Below are 24,805 nucleotides of genomic sequence, written 5' to 3' on the forward strand. Positions count from 1 at the left end.
GGTGTGCCACTGCCTGAGGAAGTCTCCTATTTCTGTTAAAAGTGAATCCAAACTAAAATCACCGAGCAGTTTGGAAGCTGTTGGGGTGAGAAGGACAACATCATTTCTCACCCATCTGCTGTCACATATAGAATTAATTTTATTATCATAACATTTCGTATTTTTATAGTCCTGCCTCTACACTGGATCATTTTTATTTGAAAGTTTGGCGGAAGAGAGATATGACTTGAGCCAGCAAATTAGAAACATAATTGTGGATAATTGAGATATCGGTGTCAGTCGGTACACATACATTCATGAATGAATATCAAAACATACCATTTAAACCTGCATAATGTTTTCAAAAGCAAAACTACAATCTGATAAACATCCAAATCCTATTATTCCACTATAAAGCCCTTCCAGGGTTTTAGTAGATGTGAAAGGCACTTATGCAGATAATTACCTTTACAACTGCTCTGTGAATGATTAGCTGAATATTAGCACTGTAGTCGGCTTCACTTATGAAAAACAAAAATGCGTACAGCCCTTTAGTGTTTCCCCATCATGTATGATGAGAGAGAAGAGGGAGTACAAAAATCAATAGCCATTTCAGTGTTTTAATTCAGTCAGCCTCTCACAACAGCTAAACAAATACTGCCAAACACTTATAGTGAAAGAGCTAATTAGGCGTACCTTATATTGGTAATCTATGTTATCTTTTGATTGTGATGTGCAATTTTCATATTTGTATTCTTAGATAATTATATTGCATCTTGTCAAATGACTCAGTAAATGAGTAAATTCTCAGGAGTTACATATGAGAATTCATTAAAGAATAACTTATTTAGCCTAAATTCAACATTTAGCTTCTCGGGCTTTCATCATTCCCTAATTGGGCTGCACTGCAGTCTACTCCCCCAATAAATTTGCATTTCAGTTTTTTAATAATTGACCTTTATGTACTTTGTTTCCTCATGCATTTGTCTGCCACAGTTCCCCCCAATGTCCCAAGGGCATATTGTGGAAGTGTTTGATGTTTTACAGTTTTGCAGAGGGGGGACACCACACGCCTGGAGGAGAACTAAATCACTATCACTTGTTTAACATTTGGAGCATATGTATAAGCACACACACACACACACATACACACACACACACACACACACACACACACACATGCACACACATACAGAGCCAGCAGAAAATGTATGAGTAAAAGGCTTCAAACCCCCAACTGGCTTTAATATTTCATTGGATGGGCTGAGTCTGTGAGATTGCCATGTTGTTGAAAGGGGTAAAGTGCTGCCATTACCAATAGAGAGCAGTGAATGACAATGTCTTCCTATCTGCTACATCTGATTCCACAGACGGGTTGTTTCATCGAGACAGTAAAAGGTTTAACAGCAGTCGGAAATTCTGAGCAGCACTCACTGTTGAAATTACGCCTAATGCATCACTGCAGCACCGTTCACCTTGCAACAGGCAAAGAATACTTCATTATCTGGGGGAGAAAAAAAAAAAAAAACAATTCTGCGATGGTTGTTTACTACAAAATAATTGCCAGCATACTCAAATTATTTTTTATGGTACAAAATGACACTCAAGTACCTGTTATGGACAATTACCAATCTCTTTTCCTTGACTTTTGCGTCTTTCTGGTGATGACTGTACAGTGGAGGTTGGTGCATAAAATTGTCTTCATCCAATTATTCAAGTTCCAGTTCTACAATTTTGGTGCCTAATTTATTTGTCAGATTCTGTTTGGCACCAGTTTATCTTTCTAGTCACAGCATGAAGTGAGTTATGGGCTACTGTCTGTGTCTGTATGTCCATTTTCCTTTGTTTTACATTGTTGAAATTTGGGAAGGGACTGTATAATTGCAGATAGTACAAGAAATGTGTCATTAACATTGACATTGTGGTAATATGTAAAGAAGTTAAATGTGAACTGTGTGTCATGTTCTGTGTCATGGCAAGAGCACAGCTGATTTTGATTGGTGCTGCTCTCACTGTGAAGAGTTAATAAAAACCTTGGTCAGGCACCGTGCTTCAGCCGAGCACCTCCTCTCATGTCAGCTTTTACATAAATAAGAGCTTTTTCTCTCCATCACTCCCTCTCCTTCTCTTTATTTCTCTCATGCACACCCACACAGAGCCTGTCAGAACCACATGAGGATGGGAGGAGGAAGGAGGGAGGTGGGTGAAGCATGACACGTGAAAAAGGAAAAGCGTTGCTCTTAACACTGCATCTACAGCCCTCCATCTATTGTTTCTCCTTTTTTTAAACATCTCTACCTCTGTTTCCAGATTCAATACGTATTCAGCAGAGGCATCATTTTGTTTAATCTGCTTCTTTCATTTGTGTATAAATTGTGTCTTACCGTCAGAGATGTCTGAGAGACTTTTGATGGAATCTGACTGAAGCAGAGTTAATGATAATGCTAACACTGAACAGTTCAATCTTTCATTGTTATAGTCATCAGAATTAGTCATGATGGATGATCAGTAAAACATGACATCGTTAGGTATCATCATCCATTACATAACCATCCATATCCATTACCTTGCTTAAGTTGTCAGAGGGGCACATTTGAAAGGTAAATTCACAACACCCTGAAGAAAAGGTAAAATAAACATGTTACACTCCTCTCACTTCAGATGCTTTTTTTCTTTGTGCTGTGGATTCACAGTTAGTCAATAAAATCATACGTTTTTTCAGTCACTGGCAAATGGGCGTTGTTCAGGACGATGCACACCAATTGGTTGCCAAGGCAACTCGCTGAGTTTTTCTAACTGACTTGCAGTTGGCAGACTGCTGCCTCACTGAGGGATGGATTGGACGAGACTAGTTGTTTTTCATTTCCTGGTAACCGTATATGGTTAAAATAATCAGCATCGTTATCATGTTAAATGCATTGATTCGAAAAGTTGCTGGACTTTTTTGGACATTTTAAATTCAAATTTTTTAAGTGACTTTGAACAATGCCCATTTCCCAAATTAAATGTATTATTTGTTCTAAAAGTTGTAGCTTAGTCCTAAAAATAATCACTTCAGCCAACCAATTTAATAGCCTTTCAATACAGAAACATATTCTGACCGCAGCAGACTGCTTTCAACAGGGTGAAAAACTGTAAACAGCAGGATAAGGCAGTGTCCATGCAATTATCACCATGAGAATATTATGTGACGGCAGTAAGCTTTTTTTTTCTTTTCAACCGTTTGTTCAATACAATCACTTCTTATGTTTCACTGAAATAATTACAGTATTTATAAATAGGACAGAATTATTCATTTTCATGACCCTACAGAGAGGGAGAGTTATTCTTACTTCTTAACATCATGCATCAAAATAAAAATAGATTTGAAAACATCAAATACCAGATGACAAGTTGGTATACTGTGGCTCACCCTTCCGAATGGTAGTTATCCTTTTGCTTTTGCTCTAGGATTTCAACAGCATTTATAATTTGGGGCACCAAGGTTATTGGTACTAATCAGGATTAAATGATAGATTAAAGATCAGAAACAGATGAAAACTGGGAGTGGATTGAGAGATTGGCACCATCATTGTAGAAAAGGCAGTCATGTGGTCTCGATAGACAGAAGTCTGCAGGTTTTTATTCAATATAAAGACTGCATCACATTAGTCCCTCTTCTCTGGGTGACGTTGTACAAGTCAGTGAAGTCACCAGGTGCAGTCTCTCTGTGTGGGATGAAGATTTACCGATTCCTGGCTCCCAGTGGCTTACATTTGTCTGACAGACTTTGGATCCTAGAATCATCTTATTGCTGTGCTTGAACATATCGATCACTCAAATGACTTTTAATCATAATGTTAATGGTTTCTTCAACATCACAGACGCTGCAGGCTAGAGAATCCTTAGATGAACTGGTAAATACCGGATTACTAGACCAGGATCACGTCAGGCTCACCCTCTGTCAAGATAAGGAATGAATTTGATAAGGAATGACTTTTTAAGTGCATAGATGTTGCTGATAGATTAGATTAAATTAATCAGGGTATTATCTGATGCATTTCTGTAGGGATTAAAAAAACATTTCAGCGTAAAATAATTAACACTATGGGGACAGGCACTCTTGAAAGTATATTGCATTTATCCAAAATTGAGAAATTGAGCCAGGCACAATGTGACTGGAGAGTGTAAAGAGGCAAACCATAAAACAAAAAGACGCTGTGTTCACCTTGAGGATGGCAAACATGTAATAAAAATGTAGAAAATTAGAAAATATATAAAAAAAAAGTTTAATATTTCTTTTCCCCCAAAATATAGATCAGCACTTCTTTTTGAAGCATGAATTGCCCAGAAGTACGCCTCCTCCAGGAAACAGAAGTTCACAACTTGGACCGGCTCTCCTCTCCTCTTGTGTTGCTGGGGAAGAACAGAGGAGTGTGTGTTATGACTAACCACTCAGCCTGGCGAGTGTGTATTACGTCAAAACTCACACACTCATCAGCAGCCTGTTGCACCAGCTGAACGTGCATTCAGTCGTAAGTTAGGGTGTAAAGAATACTCCCAACATTATGTCAAAACAAGTTAATTTTACACTGATGTTATGTGTAAAAAATGCACAGGGGAGATTTAAGGGAAACTTTTAAACTGGTGAGAGTTTAAAGGGAGCCCTAACCAAAACATTCCCTATAGACTAACACTTCTGTTTCTGATTAAGAGCGTGCCTAAATTAATTTCTCATTCCTCAAACAAGTTAATAAAAAACAGCTTACCGAGAATGATAGAAAAAGAGGATGCAATTTGCTAATTCAACATAACCAAATGTAAACCAACAGGTACAATATCTAGCATATATCAGGATAAATTTGTCTCCCACACCATTACATAAATCTGTGTACGTAAGTAAGAATGACAATTGGAGTAATATCAGAAGGTGTAGCTGTTCATTTGAATGGTGAAGACGCCTTTGAGAAAGGCCTATTACAAATTCTGTTATGACTAATAGTTTTAGAAAGCAATGCTTCATCTAATGTCAGATACCTAAATTGTAGTCTTTTTTTTTATCATTCCAGTGATCTAATTTCATTGAGCCAATTACAAAATATTAGTATTTGTTCCTCTGCGTCCTCCACAAATTTTGTCCCATTAATCAAATCAATGCACCAGGAATATTGCATAGAAGACTTTACACAAAGCAGGATGTCGGTGTAATTTTTACTTAGCTCTACAAGAGAGCTATTTTAGCTGATGCAACCACTTTTAATATTGTGTTAACTTAGTGAACATTTGCATTACAACTAGTCTGACTTTGAACTGAAGTTTAACTGGTGCAACAGGCTGCAGATGTCCCAGGAGGCCTCTCTGTCACTCTCCTCACTGAGCCTTCATACACTAATGAAGGACGGCCCGAGGCCAGGCCACGGGCTTGAGGTTACGTACCTGCGATCCCTCCGCATAAAGGAATCAGCAGCACCCATCTTAGAGAGATAAACAGTAGTCAGCTCTGCTGGATGGAGGCTGACTCACTCAGTCTGTGGAAATGTCTGCTGTTCCTGGCCACTGCGCTTAAACTCGCTCTTTCTGTGTTTTCTAATCTGCGGAACTGAAATAGTGTTGCTGCCTGAAACCACCACAGAAGGCCAGTCATATTTTTTGACAAAAATCATTTGGAATCAGAAATTTTTGGGCTTCATTCTTAAATAGACACGGACAAACATGTAGGTTCTACAAGGACTTTGTTACTGGCATGACCTTGATCTACAACCTTGAGACTCAAACAGAAAAAAAAAAAAAAAAATACAAAAACTGACTGTCTAGACCCTCCTGCTCGGTTCTCAGTTTGATGCTGATCAGACTGTGTACGCTGTGAATACACAACAGCCTCACAATGTCAGTAATCTCTGCAGGGTTTTTTCAAAGCCACATTAGGAGCTGCTGCTGTTGCAGAGATTGTTTCTTCCATTTGGACTGTTTGACTGACTCTAATATCCCTCCACCCATCATTTAAAGCGACAAGCAACGTGAAATTAACAGTTGCGACTCATTTGTGCTGTTGCTGTTACCGCACTAAATATTCAAATTGCTAACTAAATTAATTGCATTTTAGTTACACATTTCTGGTAGTGGAAGCAATACCTAGCCTGTTAATCATTCATGTATTAGTAATGTGTGCAGCTGTTCTTCTCTCAGTCGGAAAGCCCTCCCTCTCTATATCTCCTCTGACTTTGCCATGTGTGGCTCAAATTAATCTATGCACCCTCCAAACTCTTGTAAAGCCATCAGCACGTACACAGTGTGCTAATTTCCGGACTATACATGAGTTTTTAGATCCTTTTTCTTTATTTAGAGGATCTGGACCACTGAGGGTGTTGCCTCTGTGTGTTAGACTGTGCACTGTGCTACTCATAATATTGTTGATAATAAATTGCTTCCAACACTGTAATTCATTTTGCAGCAGCCCTGGTGCAGCTGATAAACACCACCAGGGAATCTGAACCTGCAGTTTCTGGATATAGTCTAGAAAATGTATCCTCTCTATTCCCTCTCTTTGCATCCCTAGTTTTTGTCTTGTCTTTTCCTCTTTTCCTTCCCCTACTCCTCCCTCTTGCATTCACTTACTATTCGTTTTTGTCTCTTTTCCCCCCCACACTCCTTCTACTTCTCTCATCTCCGCCCACAACAGGAACACCTGTCTTCACTGTAGGAGCTAAGCTCAGGAGCATGTTGTGACGGCCATGCCTCTGGAGATGGAGAAGACCATCACCAAGCTGATGTATGACTTCCAGAGGAACTCCACCTCTGATGATGACTCTGGATGTGCACTGGAGGAATATGCCTGGGTTCCTCCTGGACTCAGCCCCGAACAGGTACACACAAAACCAGCTGTATAGTTTCCCACTCCTCAAATTTCAAATCACAGATATTCAAGTTACGTGTGAAAAGCAGCGCACATTCACATCTCATTCCCTTCACTCAGAACTGAACAGCCACCCACCCATAACCATACTGTTGCACTTGGTAAGCATGAGGTCTACATCAGCCAATGCTTTATTTTGAGTCACCTTTTGTCCGGTGTCGCCAGACCACATCAAATTGAACTGTATCGGTCAGATGAATTTAATTATTGGCATGATAATGCGTCATTTAGTGTGACATTTTCCTAATTATCTGAGATGGAAAATTCACTGATCTGAAAACAAGGGAGTAAAACAAGACAGCGGACCGTTATTGTTTTTAAATCCCCTTCATGCTGTTTTAGTCGTACGGGGCTGCAGGGGAGAGAGGGAAGGGCAGGGATGACGCGCACGTATCACAGAGAATTAGCCATCAGACATTTCATGGAAGAATAACTGTGAGGAAGTTTCAGAACTGTCAGCGTTAAAGCTGCCACGTTGTCGAAACCAAGGTCACAATCTAAGAGAATGACACCCAGAACCAAGCTATAAAAAGGAGCCGTGGACCAATTTATCATTTGAAAAACAGAGATGACACTATGCTACATTGTCTTAATTACTTTGTGATGCAAGTTATTGTTATTATTATTATTATTATTATTATTGTTGTTGTTGTTGTTGTTGTTGTTGTTGTTGTTGTTAGATTATTAATTAATTATTCAATTATATAAGTTTGTGATGTGTTCAGTAATGATATCATGAAAAGTGATGTCCCATATGCCATAAGCAATGGGCCTGTGCCTTGACAGTGGCCGACTTTCCCAATCACCGTCAATGGAATTGCTCAACTCAAAGCAACATCAAGCAAGAATTTGCTTTTTCCCCTTTTATAAAAATGAATGAAAGTAGTGAAAGATGATTATTTAGATACTTGGTATATATAACCATTCTTTTTTCATTTAAGATTATTGTATACAGATTCATAGTCTAGAGCCTTGCACATATAAACCACACTGAATGGAGAGCTAGTAAATATCTGGATGGCTCAAACTGACCATGATCAACAAAATGTTTATGCATGGACATTCCAAGGTGCCTCGCCAGGACTAATTTGCAGTTTAAATGCCTTTCAATGCTTTGTTTTTCTTTTCCCACTGCATCTACCCGTTAGGAGATCCGCAGTTCAAATAAAAATGGTTGTGTTCAGCTAGGTTGTATTGGGTCAGGCTTTAAACCCTTCCTGCCTTTATTTAGTAAGTGCAGCGTTGTAATGCAGCAGGCCTCCTAGGGCTCTGTTAACAGATGACAGGCTGGGCTGATAACAGTCATTTTCTCCAGTCAGCCATCTTGACAGGATACTGAAAGAGGCTGCAGCTCCTCTCATCCAACAGGAGATGAAGGAAACTGGAGCAGCCTGTTGGTTTTCTGTATAATTGAATGTAATGATTTTTTATGCTTGTCACTTCTTGTTGATGGATGCGAGTGTGACAGCTGTACATTTCTCCCTGTACTGTATGGTGACATTCCTGTGCTTCACACTGTCAAACAAAATAATCAATCATTCTCATTTAATGTTAAAATCTGTGTTTTTTCCAGTTACAGTATCTAGTTTAGACACTATCACTGCTTCAAAATGAAAAAAAATTACATATATATAGGAATATGGCTGTTTCATATCCTATGTACTTTGGAAATGAACGTTATAAAAGCCGTGAAAATAACTCCAAACGAATTCAAACCCCATTTGGTAACACCAATTCATGAGTAATGCTGACACAAATATAAACAGCAACAACAGAGTTTTAATTTCATGCACTGTTTCATTATTTGGCTCTAACGGTGTCCTGTAATTCAAGTATTTTACTTGTTATGTTTCTGCCAGAGTTGCTTCCCCAGATGTGGTGGCGCCTGGCCAAACTGTCTTACTGCCGACTAAATGTGTGCCAGTTACCCAACAGACACATCTTTTGAATGTTCATTAATAGTTTGAATAACCGTCCTGACATAATCTTTGATTACATTTATATAATCCCATTCACGGACTAATAATATGATCAAGTTTGTCGGTGAAATAAAGTGTAAGAGCTTAGCAATGCAGCAAATGGTTAGTTAGAGCTACCCAGAGATTATCTACAGCAAAATGACAGGGAACTCAAAATAGAGCTGTTAAGTGAAAATACTAACCAGGAGGTCCACTCAAAACTATTTTTACGACTTGTCTGGCCAGATGCTTGCCAGAAAACATAAAAAAGGTCTGTACAGTATGAGAAGGAAACACTCAATAATAATATAACTGCAGCCCCTTAAAAAGGTTCCCCATTTTTCGCTCCTTCAAAAACCACTGTCATTTCTGTTGCAATGAAATTCAGTGTCATGCTCCATGGCGTAGGATAACCAAGTGAGTGGGACACTGAGAATCTTAGGGGAGGCTCCCTATCTCTCTCTCGCTCTCTACCACACTTAAACACATTTTTCATCATTTGAAGTAGCAGAGACAGGCTGACAAGAGCGTGTGTCACTGTTGTGTAAGAAAATGTGGAAATGCACTAGAAATTGTTGTGCTTTTGTTGGTAGTATAGTCTTAATACAGTATGTGACTCTGTGTGCTTTAAATATGTTAAGTGCAATATTTAAATTGGAGCTCACAGCCATTTCAGCAAAATAGGTGTCAACACCAGAGGTAGGAGTAAGTCCTTGATTTGCAAGTCGCAAGTACGTCTCAAGTCCTGGCATTCAAGTTCCAAGTCCTGAACTTTGAGGTTTTAGTCCTTAACAAGTCTTAATTCACTCTGGACCAATCATAATTTAATGATTTAATATTTTATTTTGCCTGCCCTGTACATGCAAATTATTGCACGTGGTCCATTAGCACACCCCATTCTAACTTACAAGTCTATTTTAACTGTTTATCAATTTGGGTGTATATGAAAAAAAAATCCTAAACGGTACTTCTGCATTTGGTTTACTCCAAAAAAAAAAAAATGGCAGGGCCAGCTGTGTGTGTATGTGAGGTCTTCATTTTTTTCATTTTCTCCTCTCCCAACTTACATTAGACTTAGCTGATTGTTGACTGATTTTATGAGCTTTAAATACCAGCTGACTAGCTGTGGGTCACTGTGGATCTGGCATACAAAGAGCTGATTTTTTAATGTCAATTAAAGTCATGTTGTTTATACCACTAGGGAACCTGCAAGGATACAAGGAAGTTTGTTGGTCATTATACAACAGGTTGAATAATGATTAAAGTGTGGTTCCCTCTTGATTGATCAATTGATTGTATAGAAAATAAAATCATTAAACATGGAGGAGTGCAGATGGTGCATTTAGTAGTCTCACAGCCTGAGCAAGCAGGGCTAATTTGTTTGATTTTTAATCTTTGGCTTTGGGAAAGGCAGACATCCAGAGAGATAGAAGGTAGAACGTCTCAAGTCAAAGTTAAATCATTAGTAATTGTTATTAAAGTCAAAGGCAAGTTGCAAGTCTCTCTTGATTTTGTGACTTGAGTCCAAGTCAAGTCCAAGTTATGTGACTCAAGTCCACACCTATGATTAACGTCACGCTAAAAACAACAGATTAGTAAATAACGAGAATGCTTTGTGCCACCAGATGGGTGTGTGCACTTCTCAACCACTGACTGTGAGTAGTTTTTGCTCATGTCACCCACCAACGTGCGAATGAAAAAGGTGTGCTAGTCAGTGGATGCCAACATACATATTCCTTATGACAGGATGAAGGCTAAATGCAAAACAGTATGCAGGAGAGAAACTCAGGTCTCCTCAGCAATCTGAATGCTAACATTTAAAAAATAAAGGAGCCTGGTAGTGTCCAAGGTTGCATCTGCCGCAGTAGCACAGCACTCATTGTCTCACACAACTTTCAAATCCAGACACTGATTTTCAAGGACAATGATGATGGAAGGCAGAACAAAAACACAAACCGTGTGCGGGTACAAACCATGATAAATTAATTTGAAACTGCTTTCAGATTCATATGGGTGGGTTTTTTTTTTTTTTTAAACCATTTTCAGGTATGTTACCAGTTACCACAACTAAAATGAAATCATGAAACAGGTTAGATTATGTGAACCAGCCTAGTTTTACCTCAGTGCAGTGCATAGTGAGTCAGTTACCATGGCTACAGGAATACCACAGCAGAACTTTTGCCTTAGCCTTACTTATTGAACAAGTGTGCAGTTATTTTCAGAGCCATCAGCTTTGATTTGGGTGTTTGTTTCAGGTGCATCAGTATTACAACTCCCTACCAGAAGAAAAGGTTCCCTATATAAACAGCCCTGGAGAGAAATACCGCATCAAACAGCTGCTTCATCAGTTGCCACCACATGATAATGAGGTACAGAAGGTTTCATACTGCAGTCAGTGCCTCGCTCATTTATACATTAACAGTTTGTGTGTTTTACTGTGATTTACAGAAGCTAGAGACATTCTATCTTTCTGATAAATAGGACAGATGTGGCAACCCCACTTGAATGATTATGAATTGTATTGGTCAGGTGCGTTACTGTAATGGTCTGGATGATGAGGAGAAAAGAGAGCTTAAGCTCTTCAGCAACCAGCGGAAGAAAGAGAACCTGGGCCGCGGAAATGTCCGTCCCTTCCCCCTCACCATCAATGGGGCCATCTGTGAGCAGGTAAAGTCAAAAATCAGCAGTGCTTCCTCTTTTTCCTGTTGTCGTCCTCTTTGCAAACAGAAGATAACAACTGTCAGTGCAACACTTTTGATAGTTTCTCCCTATTCAAGGCATCTGTATTATCATAAATCTGCCCATTTCTAAATGATATGCTCAGATTTGCTGGCCTGGGCTTCTTTTTTTTTGACATTTCATCAGATAGATGATACAGATTAGAAGTAGAAAACACATCAACCTTAAAAGATTGCATTCAAGTGCCCCACACACATACACACACACACACACACACACACACACACAAATATTTTGCATTAATCTCTCTCTTGCTTTCCCCATCCCTATTTCCTTATCACTCTCGCTCTCCCTCGCTCTCTCTCTCTCTCCCACTCTCTTGCTCTCTCTCACTCTCTCTCTCCTATAGTGTGGGGGTCAGATAAACGGAGGGGACATTGTGGTCTTTGCTGCCAGGGCAGGTCACGGGCAATGCTGGCATCCTCATTGCTTTGTCTGCAGTATGTGTGAGGAACTGCTGGTGGATCTCATCTACTTCTACCAGGATGGCAAGATCTACTGTGGCCGGCACCATGCCGAGAGGCTGAAACCCCGCTGCTGTGCCTGTGATGAGGTGCGCCTATCTGGGCTTACAACCCATAAGAGCTGGAAATGGCTGAATAGCTCAGAGGCTTGGATGGGGTTTAAACTGGTCTGGAATGAAAAGATCTCTCAGTATTCTTGCCATGTCTCAGAGAGGCCATGTCTGGTTGTTTTCTGCTTAACATGTGGCAAGCAAGCCTGTGCTGAGTTAAAAAATAATCTTTCATTTTCCATCACCCGATCACCTCCATCTCCATCTCAGTCAGATCAGTTTCCCTCCGTAGTACATCTACACTAATGACTTTGATGTCCTGGTCATGCAGATAATCTTTGCTGATGAGTGCACTGAGGCAGAGGGCAGGCACTGGCACATGAGGCACTTCTGTTGCTTTGAGTGTGAGGCCCCCCTCGGCGGCCAGCGCTACATCATGAAGGATGGACGGCCACACTGCTGCAACTGCTTCGAGTCCCTTTATGCTGAGTACTGTGACGCGTGTGGAGACCATATAGGTACAGCACTCCAAATGTGTTCCCTGCCCTTTTTCTTCATGATTTAAAGTGTACAAACCTAAATAAACACTCGGGTACACATTTCTTACACCAACCTTTTTGAAAACCTCAAACAGCCATCTAAGAGGCAGATTTAAGTGTGTGCAACATTAGCCCTCTCTGAGCCCTGTGTAGCACACAGCTGTGGAGAGGCGTATTCAGAGCAGTGAGATGTGGATGGTTATTATCGTCTCAGGCTCCAGTAACAGTGGGGGAAACTGAGCATGCTTCAGAGGTTGCCATGTTGTATCCAGATGGAAGCTCTGAAAGATGATTACTTTCCCCAGCTCAGGAGCAGGTCCAGTGAGAAGCCTTCTCAAGTTATTTCACCAGTTGAATAACCACGTTTGGAAGTGCAGTCACAAATATTCCACCTCAGGAGATTAAAGCTCCGTGTTTACTGGATTTCTTTACTTCCTATAAGTACCATCATAATATTGAGAGGCATGTTTCATGAGGATTAGCTTAACCTACTGGCTAAACTCAGACTGCGCTTGGCATTTGTAAGAGTGCTAGAATCACACAGCATAGATTCAGCAGGAGAGCAGTTTTACAGTACGCTGAAACAGTTCCCATCACCTGACCATTTTAAGGCAGTGGAGGCTACAGAAGTATCTAACAGATTAAAGTTAAGCATCTGTTTTCCTCATTTTACTGCAGGTATTGACCAAGGACAGATGACATATGATGGCCAACACTGGCACGCCACTGAAGAATGTTTCTGCTGTGCCCGTTGCAAGCGCTCACTGCTTGGCCGCCCCTTCCTGCCAAAGCAGGGGCAGATCTTCTGCTCAAGGTCCTGCAGTGCTGGACAGGTGGTTAATAAAACATGCTACTAACATTTCAGAGGTTGAAATTACACTTTGTGTATGTCATAAAAGGGAATTGTTTATGTGTAGATTTCCTCATACATTATATATGTTTACTTTGCCTGGCGGTTTAATCATTTTACTAATAAACTGTATCTGCACCAATCAGGATCCAGATGAGTCTGATTCCTCAGACTCAGCCTTCCAAAGTGCCCGTTCCCGTGAGTCCCGCCACAGCACCAAGATTGGCAAAAAGGAGCGGCGCAATGCTGAGCAGGAACGGAGGAGTGTGGAGGCCCGCCAGCCAGCTCCTCCACCAATGCCTGACCGTCTGTCTGCTGAAATCGATCCCTTGTCTGTTCAGATGGACCGCTTGAGCCTCTCCTCTGGCCAGACCCCAAGCAGAACCCCCAGCCGCACACCAAGCCGCACCCCGAGTCGTACTCCGAGCTTAAACCAAGTGTGGATGAGCCGGGATGAAACCTATGCCCCTGCTGCCTATGAGACCTCCCAACGGGACCCGTCCCCCACTCGAACACCTATACAGCTGCTGGGGCAGTGTAACCCCAGGCAGGGCTACAATCCCACCCAGAACCTGAATCCTCCAGCCCAGAGTCCTGTCAACCCAGGGAAGATGCCTGATTCCTGGGGGAAGGAGCAAGGTAATGCCAAGAGGACCCCTATGGCCGCCCTCAGGGGCCACTCCTTCAATGAGAACTGGATCCAGCACAGCCAGGATGAGTTCAGACCCAACAAGCTCCGCACCCAGATGAGCTTCAATGAGATGTCTAGCCAGAACCAGGGCTTCACAGACAAGAGGAGCATCAGCCTGCATGGGTTCCAGAGGGACGGCAGGCCCCCCCTGACCAGGAGAAACCCCATTAACGCCATGAGCTTCAATGAACCCCTCACTCCTCTAGAACAGACCCCACATGGATCCATTGACTCCCTGACAATGTCCAATGCTACAGGTAAAGTAATACATGATAAATGACATAATACATGATACAATATATGAGGCAATATGACATGACATGAACATCTGATGTGAGATGTATGGTTTTTTACAGGTAACTCTCTGGATGGGGTCAGTAAGCGTCAGGAACATCTGTCCAGGTTCTCTATGCCTGACCTGAGCAAGGACTCTGGAGTGAATGTGTCTGAGAAGAGCAACATGGGCACCCTAAGCTCCTCAGTCCAGTTCCACAGCACCGAGTCCCTGTCCTCCTCTCGTCCCTATGGAAACATGGATGCTCCACTGAGGGTGGGCTACCCCCTACAGTACTGGGATGCCCCACGGCCGCTGGCCTTTGAAGGCAAAGGTCGTGTTGGGCTGGTAGGCAGCAGTGGAAACCTTCACATGGCTCCTATGAGTGACAGAATGCCCCGCCGGCGCATAAACACACAGGAATCTGTATCCCAGCAACAGCAGCCACAACCAAGACGCCGCAAACACCATCGTGGTAACCATGGTAACGGCCAGCACCGTGGTAGCCGCCACCACAAACGCTCTCGCCGCTCTCGCTCTGACAACGCCCTACACCTGGTGGCTGACCGCCCTGCTCAAATGGTGGAGCTGCCCTACCGCCGTGTCCAGGAGGATTACGACTGCTTCTCCTCTGGCCACACCGGCAGGGAGATGTTCAGCCTGGGACCAGGCGGGTGCAGACAGCAGTCCTACCGGCCCTGTCCTCGCACCACCTCTGATCTCACCCTGCAGAATGCTGGCTGGCAACCTGTGGGGCTGGGTGGGCCTCACTGGGGCGATGGTTACAGGGAGGGGGCTGACCCCTGGTGCTCCAGCTGCTCCTCTACCTCAGAGTCTGAGGAAGATGAGGGTTATTTCCTGGGGGAACCCATCCCTCGGCCCGTGCAGCTGCACTACATCAACGAAGAGCTGCGCCACCGCTACAGCCCCTCTGGGATGGGGGGCCATCATGGACCTCTGCATGGACAGATTCATGGCCAGCTACACACTCGCCAGAGGAGGAAGAGCAAAAATTGCATAATTTCCTAGATGTAGAGCAAAGAGATTGAGAGGGATGAGCAGGAGAGAGAAAGAGTTGGGAGAGAGAGAAAGAGGTAAGAAGAGTGTGAAAGCAACAGAGGAGGGAGAGAAGGAGTGGGAAGGTGAGAGTGAGACAGTGAGTGCATGTGAAATGGAATAGTGTGTGTGTGTGTGTGTGTGTGTGTGTGTGTGTGTGTGTGTGTAAGGAGGGGGGGGTGGAAGAAAGGAGAAGGCATATTTTTTATGTATGTGAGCTTACACAACTCTACACCGGGTAGTGTTTGTGTACACCTACACGGTATGATCTAATCATGAGAGGAAGCTTAGCTGGCTTACACAACAGAAATGTTTACAATGATGGAGATGAGAATCAGATGATGGTACAAGGAAGCACTGATGAATTCAACTGCTAAATATAGTCTGGTCAAGGCAAATAATGGGTAAATGGTGTATGTGTGTGTGTCTGTGTGTGTACCCATGTACAAGAGAGGATGAACATCCCCTTTACAGATTTAAAGGGACATATTGGTATAACTGCAGTGATCCAGGCGGCTCTGGACAGCTTAACGCTCCGAGCTCTGGGCAGTAAACTTATTCTATGTGGACAAATCAGAAATTGTGTTGGGATAGTGAAAGCTACGTGCTAGATTCCAAGCTGTGTCTTTGTTTACCTCAGTGGAATCCAAATGCTGCTGGAATATAGTGTTGGCTCGCTAGCCCTGTTATCACCTTGTACAAATAGTCTGTTGAAACTTGTGCTCTACATAGCCTGCTCTCCATGCTTTACCAAGGACAGAGCGCTAGATAGCCTCCGCTCCTCGGCCATTCAGGCACAGTAACGTCAGGTATGGTCCCGTTTTCTCTTCTGCAACATGCTTTGTTTTTTGAGTTACCTATAGATGATTAAAAATACTACTACTAATAATAATAATTACAATAAATTAAAGAATGATACCTGTTAAATGTATATATAGTAATAAAAATGTTATTAAAGTAATGGATGTAGTAATGTAAATGTTATGTACATATGGTCTTAAATATTTATATATTATATTTTGTATCTAAAGAATCATTATTTGTATAACATGATGTAGAGATAGGGAGACTTGCATGTCAATTTGTTGTTGTTGTCTTATATTGAAAATAAAGTGTACTTCAATGATCCACCAGGAAGTTGCATCTTATATTCAGCTCTCTGGTTGGTTGTGGTTTTCGTCTGGTTGTGGAGAGGTTGGCTGAGTTATTTCGAGTGACGAGTTCTCTCCCTCCTGACTTTTTGTCTAATCTCTGATAAGACAACCCAATCTGCTCAAGAGCGGTCTGCTCCGATGATCAAACATCAAAAGGAATCTGCACTCATTTTTTAATGTACAAATAGCAATCCCTGGTTTAGTCACCTACTAACCCATAAATAAATCACCCACTATGACTACATTCATCTATAAATAAGTCACTGGGCAAACTGTTAATCATCTCATATTTAATGTACCATGAATATAAGCAGATTTAGAAAAGATTTAGAAAAAGTGGCCAGTGAGTGATAACGATAAATTATGAACATCAGTCATGTAAACATCAAAAAAGCCCTTTTTTGCTTCTTACACTTCAAGACGCCTCTGATTAATATATCCACAGTTTTTTTTTTCTTATAATCATCACAGTCTCAACATCAAAAGGAATGCAGAATACTCATTATGAAAATTGAGGATTCACATTTCAGCAGTGGTCACGCAAAACATGCAGGTCGAAGCAGAGCCACCAGACGGCTTAACACCAAGAGTGACTTTGACCAGGCAGCAGACAAGGACAAACGAGCTCATTACAGCCGCTGGCATACCAAACAAACACACACACACACACACACACACACACAGGCGCCGTTCAACCACCTGAAAGAAGAGTGTCAACATTTACCAGGGGTATGTATGCTAAAGACGGCAGGCAGGAAAGATGAGAGGTGTGTGTTGTGCGTATGTTTGATTAGTGCGTCGAGGGTTCCCTGGAGTCATACTCCTCGATAAATTTCTCCATGGCCTCCACACAGCGCAGGCCTATTTCCCTGAGGTTCTGCTGCAGAGAGGACTGGATGGGACTCTCAAGCGAGGGATCCTTGGCTATTAGCATCCTCGCCACCACACTGAACGTTTCGCAGTCCTGATGATACACCTGGAAACACACACACACACACACACACACACGCACACATTCATGGTTATATAGCCTGTTAAACTGAGGTTCCAGGAGAATTTGAGTAGAAGGGGAGGGACAAAAGGAGAGAGAAAGAGCTGGTGGAAATGGAAAATTAAGATGAGGATAAAACAAATGGGGGAAGAGGAGGAGAAGAGAGTATAACAAACAAGTAAACACTAACGAGAAGTCTCGTCATGTGTACACCGTTACCACTGAATAGATGAACAATCCAGGGATACACTCATAAGCAGGCAACTGTTCACACAAGTATCTTGTGTGTGGCTGTGTGTATATGTGTGAATTTTTGTGCACAACTTTGCATCAGCTACCTGTTGCCAGACTGCTTTCTTGCAAAGCCTACCTTCTCCCGTAACCATGGAGATATGAAAAGCAAGAGGCCATCTCTTCAGTCAAGTGGGTGGAAGCGCACACTCACTCTCTCTCTCTCTCACTCTCACTCTCTCACCCTGTCTCCCTCTCTCACATACACACACACACACATACACACACACACACACATACACACTGTGTCTATGAGCAGAGCTTCATGTGATGTGCTGTCACATTGAAGACAGCATTAAAGCACGTGTGTTTGAGTCAATGTGTCCCAGCGCCGCTGTGCGATGCAGGTGAGGCAGCATAAACAGCCTCGAAACACTTCAAGGTTTTGCTCGATTTGAAATTAATAATCTATCCCCATCGGTCCAGTCGGGTGATGAATGAGAGCTTCTTCGCTGGACTCAACAACAAAGCCAAGACAATAACAATGCACTGAAGCTGCCTCAGGCTCGGTATTTCAAAAATACTGTTTAGACTACACAAAGCAAATCTCTCTCTCCCCCTCTCATCTCTTTCTCCCGGTGCTTTCCAAGCTTTTCCCTCCTCCCTCTATTTTTCTCTCTCTCTCAGATCTTTTATCTCTCCCTATCTGTTTGTATCTATCCCCCTTCCCAAAGTGTGTGTGCTGTTATGTGTGTGATGGCACTCTTCTACCTCCTCTATCTCTCTCCTCTTCTGCTGGATGGCTCTGTTTCGTGCTGCTGCCTGGCTTACAGTTGAAGAGAGCTCTCTGTCTCGACTTCGTTCTTTGCCTTTGCCTCCTTTGTGATCTCGCTCTCTGCTTTGGTTTCTTTCACTCTCCTGAGAAACCTGTGCAAACGGCGAGACAAGAGAAGGGGAAAATGCGGCAATTAAAACAGTCAGCCAAAAACATGATGACATATGACCAGAATAGGCAAGCAGTCGTCAAATGACTACACTGTAATTCCACATGGCAGCTATCTAAGAGCATGCTTCTAACACTAAGGCTAAGGATTTATAAATTTTGAAGGTGTACCTATATATTTATTCATCCCCAACACCTGTAAAACAACACAGACATGCAGGAATATTTAGTATAATGAAAAGGTAAAACTTTGATTTCTAAAAAAAAAAAAAACAGATGCTGCATTCATGATAATGTCTTGGTTAGGTTACTATATTAATTATAGTATTACATGTGGCAATTCATCTACATTTACACAAATACTGTTTGCCACAGGCTCGATTTATGAGCAATTCCAGAAGCAGTCCTAACATAATTCTGATTTGAGTATTGATCCATAGAATCAGACAAATCAGAAAGCAGGCTCTGATTCTTCTTCCTCTCTGCACTGTGACTCCAATGTTAAAAAGCAGCCGCAGCCATACATGATTCATCACACTCGCAGGGCTGCATGAGATAATCATGTCCTGCTCTGCTCCTCACCTTGCTGAGTCTAGGTCGGCCAAGAAAATCATCCTGACTTTCAATTTCAAAATTTTCGACTGCAGCTGTAATCTTGGTATTCACTAAATGGCCTGAGTGGACAGATCAACTGCGGGAGGTGAAATTAATACTTCTTAGATAAAATATTGACCAACACAATTTCAAAATCTCAAAAGACTATATTCTTGTTTGTTTTGAGTTTGTTTTTGGTGTTGTGCCCCCTTTTCCATGACATTGTATCAAGGTCCACATCACAGAAAATGTTTTACTGCAGGCAAATTTCTTGTTACATTTTTAAAATTGCCTACCCATCGGTTCATGTTGAAAAAGCTGTGTTTACATGTCATATCTCAATAAAAACAATCAACAAAGAGAACTGCCATGTGAGTTTTTGTCATGGTTTAAATTGGTCTTGTGGGACAAAATGAAAACCAGCGTTTTGATCATGTGTTTTTAAGTGACGGCTGAGCTTCTATCATACTCTTGGACATAAGAGAAATGTCAAAGAAATGGAAAAGCAGAGCAGGTTTGTGGCTTGTGAACTCACAGTGAACTGCTTCTCCTTGTCTCTGCTGGAAATAGACCTGGGGAACAAAGGTCCCCAAGTAGCTGGGAAACAGACAAACCACATGAGATCAATAAAACACAACACACGGCACACACAGAGAATTAATGCAACCTATCTAAACCCAGGCGGCTCTGACACATTAGAGGGGTCTTCTTTTTCGACGCCATACACATAGCTTTCTGTTCTGTTTCAAGTCTCCTAATCTCGTTCTCTCTGTTCAATCTGCCATCAGAAGGGGAGTTTTATTGTCTGCAAGCAGTGGGGGCTAAAATTAATGTTTCTTTAAGCAGAATCCGCTGGGTGTGATTTGAGAAATCTGCCTCGCAACGTTGAACTGCAGTGTTCCTGTGTGAGGCAATAGCTTTGTTACGGCTCATTATATACTGCTGGCTGCCTGCCCTCTCTCTCCCTCTCCCTCTCTCTCTCTCTCTCTCACACACACACACACACACACACACACACACACACGCATACACACGCACACACCAGCAATGAGTCACCATCATCGCACCATCACTCAGGCACACAAAGAAACCTGTTCCCATCTCTCTCTCTCTCTTTCTCCCTCTCTATCTCTCTCTCTCTCTCACACACACACACACACACACATAAACACACACACATACACCTCCACAGTGCTGCAGTCTGCGCATAGATACAGTGGCAGAGTGAGAGAGAGAAATTAAAAGAAAGGGAAAAAAAAAAAAACACCAATTCTACAGTCGATAAAAATGCGATACCACAGCACCAGAGGATCAGTAACAATCTGAAACATTAACCTCACCAAACCAAACAACTCCAACAAAAACACACAACAGACCTCTACATTATTCTGTTACTACTTATCCTCTGAATCTAAATTGTTATTCTTTATTCATAATAACAGATCTTGCACTGGCAGATGATTAGATAATAATCAGGTATCTACTGTATCTCCCATATATGACATAAGTGCACAGAGTCCATGAGATGTGTTGAAGAATATGTGATGGTATGAGTGTAATCGCTTCACTGGGAAACTGTTAATCATCCGATGACATAATTCATCTGTTAATTCTAGGCTAAAGCTTCTTTGTAATCAAGATTATGTAACATCGGTTGTTGCAACCTGAATCTGACTACCTACCATCACATTCTGTGGTGGGAAAAAAAAAAAAAAAAACCCTTATAAATATTTGTAATGCAAAGTCGTCATGGAAATGGAGAAGTGCCACTGCTTGTCTACAGTGCCACCCAATGGTCACTCCATAAAGTGCACAAATATACAGCACTGTACATAAATTCACTGTATATGCTTATATAAATACATACATACATGTATGTGTGGGTGAGCCTATGTTTGCTCTTGCGTTTGCACAATCATGCCTGCATGTGTGTGTAGTGCTTTCTGTGGTATTGCTCATAACATTACTTGCAGCTGTGAAATTCATTTTGTTCCTGATGCACCTGATACCACGGGGAAATGTGAACACGCAGCCTCCAGGTATAGCCGAAATGAGGCGCGTGTCTCTGTGTGTTGTTTTTGCAGCCGTTTGTTAGAGAGGTAAACTCACCGGCGCTTTCTTTTGGAGGTGAGCTTGTCTCAGTGCCCTGTCTCTGCTCACTCCTCTGCTCACTCTTCTGCTCCCAGTCTTGCTCCTTCTCCCTCTCTCTCTCTCTCTCCTTGTCCCTCTGTTTTGTCTTTTCTCTCTCCCGCTCCGTCTCCCGGTCCCTCTGTGAAGTGTGCTTCATTTTAGCCTGCAAGTAATCTCTCCGGTGGAAGTAAGGCCCGTGGCTGAGATGGTGGTAGCGCTGGAGGCCAACGCCAGGTTTCCGGAAGGACTGCTCATCTCTCGGAAAACTACATGATACAGGGGAAACTTTCAAAACGATCATCCTCATTCCCACTGTCAGTATTACATAGATTAGGGATGTCATGAGAATCAACACAGTGCCAAGTCACACACAGTCTCACACCAAAATTTTGTAGATGACAGCAATATTAGTGCAATTAAAAGGCTATTGGCACTATCGGCACAATCTGATCCCACATGGCCTTAGCCTATTTGTTAATTACTTGAAACACATAAAGTTTCTGTTTACTTGTTGATGTTTATACCAAGTTTTTAGGGAGGGGTGTGTACTGAATGGGATTTGGTTTTATCATGTATCAAATCAGGTATCAAGAATTGTGGTATTTCACTTATTTTGGTATCAACTAGCATAATTCTTGTATCGTGACACCTCTACTGTAGATAAATTAGAACAGATAGTGTAATTCCCTTCCACGGGAGAAAAGGGAACAAACTGTTGGAGGAAAACAAAACACAAGAGCTGCCTCCTCTCACCGAGGCCTGTAAAATCCTCCTCCTGTCCTCGGCTTGTACGAACTGGACGTCCACGCCCTCGGTCTGGACGGGCTTCTCACTCTTCTGAAGGGCCTTGTCTCATCCTGAATTAACGGCAGCACCCAAAGTATGAGACAGTGACACTTATACAGAAAGCAAAAAATAATTTTACAGTGTGGAAAGGTCATGTTGGGGCATGTGGTCCCTGCAGAGAGGAAGCAGCTGGAGAGGGGGAAGCAGCCTACCTGAGTGGGAGATTTCAGAGAGACATCACTTGGCCTGTTGTCAGCAAACTCATCACTGTGCTCCCGGTGCCACACGGAGCCCTACACAGAGACGGCACTGAGTTTTGCATAAGTCATATATATATATATATATGGTCTTATATAATTAGCCCTCCTATCATATATTACAATGCAAGTGGATACTGAAGCATTATGAAAGCAGCTTTCTTAAGATGATTATGTGGTTAAGACACACGGACATTATAATAATCTTAAAGCCTGTCTGTGGTGCTCAGTGACTTTACAGCAACCATATTGTTCTTGTATTTTTTCGCATTTTTAAATCCCCAATGGTTCTACTATAATATTTCTGTATCATTCCAATAGGGAGTCATAGTTTTTGTGATAGTGGTATAGGCCTAGTTTCCTCCTGCTGTTAAATATCCTCCTGCATCCTTTATAAGATTTTTGGTTCTTTTTTTTTTTTTCATAACGTTCCGTCTTGGCACTGAGCCAGCAATGAGTCGTCTCTTTTTCCCAACTAATCAAACACCATATGTTGATGTAGGTCAGTCTTATACAGGCCTACATTACGTGCTTTCTGGTCACAGGGGGCAGGAAGGTTATTCTACCTGTGGCTATCCGTGCCATTTTTACCGCAGGGCACCGTTCAGCCCCCGGGTCTCCTGTGGTACAAGGGAAACAGCAGGAAGTGATTTTACCTTGCTCTGCGGCGACTCTTGCGCTCGTACATAATCCATTTCTCACTGTTGCACCATCCAGTCTCGTCTGCGCTTTCTGAACAACTCTCACACTGCTGTCACTAAAGTTGTGGCGATCAGGAAGTGTGTGGGACCTCTCAAGATTGTCTGATCTGATGAAAGTGAAACTGTTTGCCTCCCGTCTTCCTCATTGTCCGTCACCTGACATGACGGACTTTACCTGCAAGTTCACTATCATCGGCTCTGCACCATTAAAAACAACACGGTGTCGGCAGTCACAACTTGCGGATTATGGGGATTGCGGAAGGCAATATCGCTGCAACACTGTTTCTCACATGCCTTTTTTTTTTACTTCCTATTGAAAAGCTGCCATCCAATCAGAGCAGCTCCAGTACAATGGTTAATCATAAAACTCATGGATGACTTATTAGCTTGTTGAGACAACAGCAGGGAAATCATTTAGAAGCAGTGTGCTCGTTGCCGTTCGCCACCCACCGAGTCACACCTGCTTAATTCCCACCAGACCTGTCCTGTCTTTTGTCATGCGACACTCAGGCAAAGTGGTTTCACCAGCTGGTGGCGCACCTTTACTTTCGCAGGGAGTGGAAATGAGAAATTTTCTAACCTAGTGGGCAGGTTAAAGAATTCCCAAGTCCCCCCCCCCCCCCCCCCCCCCCCCCCCCCTGTGCAATTTGACCAGGGAGTTTTGTTATTTTTGTCCCTATGAATCCCACGTTATGTAGACTCTGTCACACTTCTCTGCAAAGAACAGTATGGACATTGAAACCTATTACCAAAACAGATATCTTAATGTCTCCTCTCATTGTGCCAGTCTCGGTGGGTGAAATGGCAGTGAAATTAAATAGTAAGGTGTGATTAAAACATTTTTCATTTTGGTGGTTCCAGACCCCCAGAATCCCTGGCTCTGCATGCACAGTGTGCTTATAAACTTATAAACCACGGATGTCCCATAAAAAAACCAAGTGCACAACTTATTGTAGCCTATGTGAAAAGAAGACAATTATTCCACTGGTGTTTTATCCCAGTTTGGCCTCACAAAAAGAAGGTGACAGCAAACCTTTATTTTCCAAGTACTACACTAATTATGCAGCCAAGCTTTAATAGGAATATGTCATGCAGAAAATCCTGTAGTTTCTTCTGAAATTGTTTCTGTGTTTTCATGAGCAGCACTGAACCATATTCCAATCAGCAATGGTTGAAATATCAATAAAGTATTGAACTGAATTGAATTTATTCACTATTACCATTACCTAGTACCACAAATACACTGTGACTGTGAGAATATTGTAGACATATTATAGTGCTTGTACACTGGCCTCATGTGGTTTATTAGTCTATTATGTGTGAGTGGAATAGTAAAATAGTAGAACAGTTTTGATCCCTCACCCCCCATAAAAAACAGTATTCATAATTAAATTCACGATTAATGTATAGCATTAGATGGATGCAATTTATCAATTTATGAATGTATTGAAATGATCATAAAATAAAGTGCTATTGTTGTAGCTCTGTCATGCAACACTTTTCAACACAATACAATAGAATGAATG

The 24,805-nt window shown here is 42.1% G+C and overlaps 2 protein-coding genes across 3 annotated transcripts in view; one reads left to right on the plus strand and one right to left on the minus strand.

Moving 5' to 3' along the window:
• Positions 1-16,620, plus strand: part of LOC115362728 (prickle-like protein 2) — a 32,629-nt gene extending 16,009 nt beyond the window's left edge. Inside the window, exons 2-9 of the mRNA XM_030056789.1 lie at positions 6,638-6,821; positions 11,085-11,198; positions 11,359-11,496; positions 11,918-12,121; positions 12,414-12,600; positions 13,300-13,454; positions 13,618-14,419; positions 14,519-16,620. Of these exons, the coding sequence (XP_029912649.1) occupies positions 6,690-6,821; positions 11,085-11,198; positions 11,359-11,496; positions 11,918-12,121; positions 12,414-12,600; positions 13,300-13,454; positions 13,618-14,419; positions 14,519-15,465 (2,679 nt within the window). The 5' untranslated portion in view covers positions 6,638-6,689 and the 3' untranslated portion in view covers positions 15,466-16,620. The remainder of the gene's footprint in view (positions 1-6,637; positions 6,822-11,084; positions 11,199-11,358; positions 11,497-11,917; positions 12,122-12,413; positions 12,601-13,299; positions 13,455-13,617; positions 14,420-14,518) is intronic.
• Positions 16,621-16,921: 301 nt separating this feature from the next.
• Positions 16,922-23,746, minus strand: LOC115362582 (putative uncharacterized protein DDB_G0271982). Of its 2 annotated transcripts, none has more exons than XM_030056554.1 (7): positions 23,235-23,746; positions 22,534-22,614; positions 22,289-22,392; positions 21,515-21,792; positions 19,941-20,002; positions 18,640-18,795; positions 16,922-17,622 (listed from the first exon to the last, which is right to left on the minus strand). In XM_030056554.1, exons 1-7 carry the CDS (start codon positions 23,271-23,273, stop codon positions 17,437-17,439), a joined length of 906 nt encoding a protein of 301 aa, XP_029912414.1. In that variant the 5' UTR covers positions 23,274-23,746; the 3' UTR covers positions 16,922-17,436. The 2 variants fall into 2 exon arrangements, with proteins under 2 accessions (XP_029912414.1, XP_029912413.1); XM_030056553.1 differs by having other exon boundaries at positions 21,515-21,801; positions 23,235-23,744.
• Between the last annotated feature and the right edge of the window lie 1,059 nt (positions 23,747-24,805).

Source organism: Myripristis murdjan, chromosome 7 (assembly GCF_902150065.1).
Source record: "Myripristis murdjan chromosome 7, fMyrMur1.1, whole genome shotgun sequence".
NCBI lineage: Eukaryota > Metazoa > Chordata > Actinopteri > Holocentriformes > Holocentridae > Myripristis > Myripristis murdjan.